Source organism: Myotis brandtii, unplaced genomic scaffold (genome assembly GCF_000412655.1).
Source record: "Myotis brandtii unplaced genomic scaffold, ASM41265v1 scaffold920, whole genome shotgun sequence".
Taxonomy (NCBI): Eukaryota; Metazoa; Chordata; class Mammalia; order Chiroptera; family Vespertilionidae; genus Myotis; species Myotis brandtii.
The window spans coordinates 345187-353288 of NW_005371792.1; the positions used below are offsets into that span (position 1 = coordinate 345187).

The 8102-nt window shown below is 40.1% G+C and overlaps 1 protein-coding gene across 2 annotated transcripts in view; it reads left to right on the plus strand.

The window, feature by feature from the left end:
• Positions 1–8102, plus strand: part of NPAT (nuclear protein, ataxia-telangiectasia locus) — a 70585-nt gene that overhangs the window by 28236 nt on the left and 34247 nt on the right. For both annotated transcript variants that reach the window (XM_005885657.2, XM_014532890.1), the window contains exon 2: positions 3780–3898. In XM_005885657.2, coding sequence (XP_005885719.1) covers positions 3780–3898 — 119 coding nt within the window. The remainder of the gene's footprint in view (positions 1–3779; positions 3899–8102) is intronic.

The following is an 8102-nucleotide window of genomic DNA, read 5'->3' on the forward strand; positions in this document are numbered from 1 at the left end:
CCTGTGCCCCCCCCGCCCCCCGCCATAGATGAGCCATATTTTCTTATTTTCCCCGATGTCTAATAATTTTTATTAACAATTGGCCACTTTAAGTAATGTGATAATTGTAATCAAAATTTTCTCCCTCCCCTATGTTTATTACTCAATATTGTTGTTTTAGCACTTGTTTGTTTAGTTCCCTGAGCGAATTTTGTTGTAAAGTCTATATTTTTTGTAGTTTATTTTCTTTGATTTGGCATTAATTTCCTTAAATGATTGGAGTCGGTACCTTTCCTGTTGTTTGCCTGGGGGCTTTGTGTACTTGAAACATACTTCAACATTCATCTACACAGTTAACAAACCTGCCTTACTATTCACTTGGTCAGTCAGAGGTGAGAGTTTGCGGCTGTGTCAGGTCTTTTCTAAGTATACGCACTGCTCTACACTTGTACATGACCTGTTATCCCAGGACCTTGTCAGAGCCTGTCAGAACCCTCTAAGGCAGTGGTTCTCAACCTTCCTAATGCCGCGACCCTTTAATACAGTTCCTCATGTTGTGGTGACCCCCAACCATAAAATTATTTTCATTGCTACTTCATAACTGTAATTTTGCTACTGTTATGAATCGTAATGTAAATATCTGATATGCAGGATGTATTTTCATTGTTACAAATTGAACATAATTAAAGCATAGTGATTAATCACAAAAACAATATGTAATTAAATATGTGTTTTTCGATGGTCTTAGTGAAAGGGTCGTTCGACCCCTTCCCCCCAAAGGGGTCGCAACCCACAGGTTGAGAACTGCTGCTCTAAGGACTTCTCTCCATCTTTTCTGTTTTACGATGTTTTGTTTAGCTTATTGTTTGTCCCAGCCTTCTTCTATGTCACAGGCAGCTGTGGTGTTAAACAGTTCCTTCTGGCTATTTCAAGCAAACACCCCCAAGGGGAACATTGTTTGCACTGAATGAGCACTGATTCAATTCAAAGACAAGCTTGTACAAGTTGGGTTTACAGGGAGTTGTCACACAGGTCAAATCATGGCAGTTTCTGGGAATGGGGCTTTGGAAAACTTGCTTCACTGACTGCTAGGCTGATGGTTTTCACAATGATGGCAGCTTGTTTATTTTCAAGTATACTACTAAGCTGGGGAAATGGGTATAGAAATAGAGCAAGTTAAAATGCCACAATATTCACTATACTTAGTAACATTTAGCCATTTAAAAAAATAAATGCTCCCAGATTTTTACAACACTGATTGTTTTTGAGAGTTCTGTAAAAGTTGATTTTGATATTTTGTGCCATTGTTCTCATATGCTTTTATGGTTGAGAAGATTTTCTTGAGGTTCTCAGCCCATGAATCTTAATGAAACCACTCAGAATATAGAGGTTTAAAATGAAAGCCATGGGAAGTGATTGAAGGGCTTTATACAAAAGAGTAATTTAACCAGATTTGATCCACAAGGCAAGTGTGATTGATGCCTTATAGATGAATCATCTTGAGTCCTCAAGGATTTAGGTGATTTTTCCCCCTGAAATACCAATGTTTATTTTAACAATAGAATAAGAAGCATGTTTCCTGGTCTTCAGTGTTCCTTTTGTACTATATTATTTTTAGTGCTTAGTTTAGTTACACCTTAGTAATTCTAAGAAACAACAGAACAAGGATAGGCTGCTAGTCGGGACTGATAAACTATTCATATGTGTAAAACTACCAAACACTGGTTCATAATACTGTTCTGTGAATGTCAGTTATGTGTGCTATTTGTTGAAATAATTAATGCTTTGATTTTCAAGGGGCAAAAAAGAAAAACAGGGTGCCTTTCTTACCTTGCATGACAAATTAGTTATTTTGTTCCATTTTTTTCTTAAACAATTAGACCAGCGGTTCTCAACCTGGGGGTCGAACGACCCTTTCACAGGGGTCGCCTAAGACCATCGGAAAACACATATTTAATTACATATTTTTGTGATTAATCACTATGCTTTAATTATGTTCAATTTGTAACAATGAAAATACATCCTGCATATTAGATATTTACATGACGATTCATAACAGTAGCAAAATTACAGTTATGAAGTAGCAATGAAAATAATTTTATGGTTGGGGGTCACCACAACATGAGGAACTGCATTAAAGGGTCACGGCATTAGGAAGGTTGAAAACCACTGCATTAGACAAATGTTGAAGTATATAAGTAAATAGCAACATTGGAGAACGTAGATTTTTTCATAATTTAGTATGTTACTTTATACCATCTACTGACCTAGTCAAGATGATGTATGCATTCCGGGGTTGGGGACATAGGGTCTGTGACTCACTGTGGGTTCTTGGCTTTGGACAGGATAGAATTAAAAATGAGCCAGCATAGAGTTTAAAGTGAAAGTAAGTTTATTGGTGAAGCAGTGAGATAAAGAATGGGCTACTCCATAGATAGAGCAGTCCCCTTTAGAAAAATTTGCTTTCTTTATTGAGGTTCATTTAATCGGGAGTACGGTATTCTCTGAGGGGGAGAAATATTCAGGATCTTCCCAGGAAAGGGATGGAGACTTTTCAGAGGAGCTCCAGTGGACATATTGTATCCGTATATGGGCTTTCCGTTTCAGATAATGGAGGCATGATGTGTGGTTTAGCATGCTGATGTATTACAATTTATAGTAATAAAAGCATAATATGCAAATCAACCGAATGACCGAGCAGCAGAATGACTGTCCAGACGACCATGCTATGACACGCACTGAGCCAGGCCAGGCAGGTACAATGCGATTGGTCGGGGGGTCCCACATCGCCCCACGATCGCCCCGCAGAGGGAAACCCAAGCCACCCTCTGTGGGGCAATCGATGAGGGGGCTCTGTGATAGATTGCCCCGCAGAGGGAGGCCCAGGCTACCTGGCCGGCGGTGCTGCAGCAGGTGGGCAGGGCCTCCCTGTGCTGCGCTATCGATCACCCCGCAGAGGGAGGTCCAGGCCAGCCAAGCGATTGCACCCCACGCATGTCGCCCTCAGAGGGAGGTGACCAGTGGCAGGGGTTGGGGGGGACAGTGCCGCACAGATGGCAAGCAGTGCAGTGGCGGGACAGGGCCAGTTGCTGGCAGCCAGGGAAAGGAAAACCCCAATAGGCCCTGATCGCCGGCCAGGCCTAGAGACTCTACCTAAGGGGTCCCGGATTGCAAGAGGGCGCAGCCGGGGCTGAGGGACACTACCACCACCACCCCCGCCACATGCACGAATTTCATGCACCGGGCCTCTAGTGAGTGTATAATGATGCTAGAGGTTACCCTTAGGTAAAATTAGCCCCCATGTTGGACCCAGCAGGGATTCTGCAGATTTTAAGTCATAAATCCAGTAGGGGGTGGTCTTGTTGATAGTTCCTGTAGCTTTTATTGATTGCAACTGTTTTACCTCATACCTTATCTAAAATATGGAGATTATGGTACAGAAGAATATTATTTCTTTATGTTAGTTATTTATAACTTTATTGATTCTTCTGCAGGCATTACTGTGCAGTCGTTACACTTTATTAAACACCTTATTTTTCTAGTTTATCTAGAGTTTTCCCCATTAAACAGCCATGTATTTTACGAATTTTACTTTATGGTAGCACAAACTGCTGTTTCTGAGCAAGGCTGTAGAGTCCCAGCACATTCCATTTGTGATATGAACCTCCTCTAGGTTGTGTGTCTGTGTGTGTATATATTTATGTATATGTGCCTAATAGGGGGCTCTAACATTTTTAACAGCAGTTTTCTTAAAAGTGCAGAATTGACTATAATTACCTAAACTTTTATTTTTCATTTAGGTTACTTACAACAGGAAAACCTCACTTCTACCTGCCAGACTTTCATTTTGGAAAGTTCACATTTAAAAGAATATGCAGAACACTGTACAGATGAAGGTTTTATCCCAGCCTGTTTACTGGTAAGTGATTTCTTTTTTAATGGAAATATTTCATCATTGACCAACACAAGAGATTATACACACAATCTTAAAATCAGCTCATCATCAAAATCAAAATTGGCAGAAACTTGATAGTTTGTATTCATGCGTAATTGAAAAAAGCCCAAAGCATGCCAGCTCTTCTTTCACACATTTATGCCAAAGCTGGTAAATGAATTACAACTTTGCCTTTGAAAATCAGTTTCAAATTGATACCTTCATTTCTAATTATATTCACTACAGATTGTCTGAGGCTTAGAGTGGAACCTCAGTTTTATAACTGTAAGTGGACAAACAATGGGTCTATGCTGCCTGTCATTATTCGAGCCAATTAAGCAGAGACAGGGTTGAATCATATATGAGCATTTATTCCAACACTGCAGGCCGGCCATATGGGAGAGCAGCAGGTTATCCACAAAAATCGGCTCTCCAGCCTACCATAAGCCAGCTGCTTATATAGGCATAAGTATAAAGGAAAAGTAGGCAAAAGGGCAGTTTACAGATATGCAAAAGAACTGGGGATCTTCAAAGGGCTTAGTGATATGCAAGGGCTGGGGTTACATGTACCAAATTAATAGGTAAGCAGACTGGAGATTTGCAATGGCCTGAAGGTATGCAAAAGAGCTGGGGATCTTCAAAGGGCTGGTGATTTTGGTTTCTGTAACAAATCTTTGTTAATTTTTCCATAATAATAGGCAGCTCCAAATGGGGAAGAAGGGCTGCATCTCTAGGTCAGCTCTAGCCAGGGTAGAATGTGCCTTCTTTAATCAGAATAAAACAGTCATGGTTAACAGCATGATTAATATTTCTTACAATACTGGCTAGTTCCCCAACATCCTATTTCTGCCCCCTTTCATAACTTAATTTATTCTGGAAGGCTGTGCAAGAAGTGATTTGTTCAAAAAATGGAATCATATTTTCTAATTAGAAATAATGTAAATTGATTTATTTGTTTCAGACCCCCAAATGATTCCCTGTTTTAACCTTTCTTATATACAGTACATGTCTAATGTATTATTTAATCTATAAACACTTCTTAAATTTATTGAACCACCTCCTTCCTACTAGCCTTAAATCCCTTTCAGCACTCATTCCAGAAGTGCAGCATCTTCGCTTTTTCACATATCACTGCCTCCAAAATGCTTTTGGTTTATCCAAACCAACAGCAGTTTTTTTTATCTCTTCTCTTGCCTGTGATCATTGTTTCTTTCATGCTCTTAGCAACATTAGCACTCTTGATGGCCTCTTTGTGTTTTAAAATTGTGCTAATTGTCCATTTCTGCCAGCAACAAAAGCAGAAAGAAAACACATATTCACAGCACAATTTCCTCAGGTTAGCAAGGCAGGATAGCTGTAAACTGACTCATACTGGCCTATTCTCTCCTTTGTGCAATCTAAGAGACTTTTTGTCAAGCTGATGTATCATAATGAAAGGGTTGTCAGGTTGAGAACTGAAGGTTAAAATGGACACATTTTTCCCCTGAACAACTTGGTCTAGAACTGAATTGTTCAAGATGAGAGACATTCGAAAACCAAGGTTTAACTGTACTTGTTTCCTTCCTATTATGGATTGAATATTTATGCCCCTTCAAAATTCATTATGTTGAGACCCTAACCCCCAGTGTGGTGGTATTTGGGTATAGGACCTTTGGGAAGTAATTAAGTGTAGATTAGATCATGAGGTTGGGACCCTCCTAATGAGATTAGTGCCTTTATGAGAAGTATAAAGGGAGAGATCTTTCCATGTGCACACAGCAAGAGGGCAGATGTCAACAAACCAGTAAGTTGGTTCTCACCAGGAACCAAATCACCCATCACTTTGTTCTTAGACTTTTCAGCTTCAACAACAGTGAGAAGTAAATGCTATTTAAGCCACCAGGTCTATGGTATTTTATAACAGCCCATCCTTTTCTATTTTGTTGCTTGCTTCAGACCAATATAAAACAGGTATTTTGATATCTTCTTGTCACCACTAGACCAACAGAGCGTCATTTGGTATTGAATGGATATATTCTGGAACTACATTATTTGAGATGATATTTTGTCATTTTATTATAAACATAGCTTCTTCTATTCATTTCATTTGTCACAGACAACATGTTTATCTTTGGAGGAAATGTAAATCTGCAAACCTGCTACAGCAGTGGTCGCCAACCAGTGGTCCGCGGACCATTAGTGATCCTTGAGGTCCAAAAGGTTGGTGACCACTGTGCTAGAGTTTAGTAAGGTCACAGGATGCAAAATACACAAAAGTTCATCATATTTCTTTATAACCATAACTAGAGGCCTGGTATGCAATTCGTGCACAGGTGGAGTCCCTCAGTGTAGCCTGCGGGGATCAGGCTAAAACCAGCAGTCCAAGGCCGCCTGCCGCTCCTGCCTGCTGCTCTGCTCATCCTGGCCCCGCTGCACCTGCCACTGCCGCTGCTCGGTGGCTCGCTGCGGTTTCTGGGCTGCGGCGGCCAGCCATGAGCCCTACATCTGGTGCCCATCCATCAGCTGAGCAGCGCTCTCACTGTGGGAGCTCACTGATCACCAGGGAGCAGCTCCTGCATTGAGCGTCTGCCCCCGGAGGTCAGTGTGCTTCATAGTGACAGGTCGTTCAGTCGCTTAGGCTTTTATATGTATAGATAAACCATTAAAAATTGAATTTTATTTTTCAATTACAGTTTACATTCAATATTTTTTTGTGTTAGTTTTGGATGTGTAGCATAGTGATTAGATGATTACCTACTTTACAAAGTGTTGCCCCCAGTATTTTCAGTACTCATCTGGCACCATACATAGTTATTCAGTATTATTGACTATAATCTCTTCAACTTTTTCACCGACTCCCCCATTGCAACCCATCAATCTTTTCTCTGTATCTATGAATGTATTTCAGGAAATTGAATGTTTTTAAAACAAAATTTACAATAGAAACAAAGGAAAATAATATACTTAAGTAATAAATCTAACAAAAGTATATAGAATCTGTATTCTAAAATCTACATGAAAGAAATAAAAACTTGAATAAAAGGAGACATATACTGTGTTCATGGATTGGAAAGCATGTTGTCAATTCTCCCCATTTGATCTATAGATTCATTACAATCAAATCTCCACAGGCTGCCCTGGCTTGTGTTGTTCAGTGGGTTGGAGTTTTGTCACATACACCAAAAAGTGGCAGGTTCAATCCTCAAGTTAGAGCGCATTTGGGAGGCAACCAATCGATGCGATTTGCTAATTTGTTGAGAATTTTAGCATCTATGTTCATCAAGGATATTGGCCTGCAATTCTTTCTTTGTAGTGTCTTCATCTGGTTTTGGAATTAGAATAATGCTGACCTCATAAAAAGAGTTTGGAAGTGTTCCTTCCTCTTGGATTCTCTGAAATAGTTTGAGGAGTATAGGTGTTAGTACTTCTTTGCATGTTTGGTAAAATTCCCCTGTGAAGTCATCCAGACCTGGGCTTTTGTTTGTTGGGAGTTTTTTGATTACTGCTTCTATTTCATCAGTTGTTCTTGGCCAATTCAGGTTTACTGATTCCTCCTGATTCAGTTTTGGGACATTACATTTTTCTAAGAATTTGTCTATTTCATCCACATTGTCCAGCTTGTTGGCATATAGTTGTTCATTGTATTTTCTTACAGTCCTTTGTATTTCTATGGTGTCAGTGGTTACTTCTCCACTTTTGTTTCGATTTTATTTATTTGTGTCCTCTCTATTTGTTTCTTGAAGAGTCTGGCTTACGGTTTATCAGTTTGGTTTATCCTTTCAAAGAACCAGTTTGTGGTTTCATTGATTTTTTTGTTGTTCTTTTAGTCTACTAGTATTTCTGCTCTCATCTTTATTATGTTCTTCCACTTACTCTGGACTTTTTTTTGGAGCTTCTGCTTCCTGGTGGTCAGTGCACGTGATAGCGAGGGGTTGAGTGGCCTTAGCATATCATTAGCATATTAAACTTTGATTGGTTGAACGGCCAACCAATCGACCGGACACTTAGCATATTAGGCTTTTCTCTCATTTTTGATTTTTTATAGAGAGGAAGGGAAAGAGAATAGAGAGTCAGAAACATCGATGAGAGAGAAACATTGATCAGCTGCCTCCTGCACACCCCCTACTGGGGAAGTGCCTGCAACCAAGGTACATGCCCTTGACCGGAATCGAACCTGGGACCCTTCAGTCCGCAGGCCGACGCTCTGTCC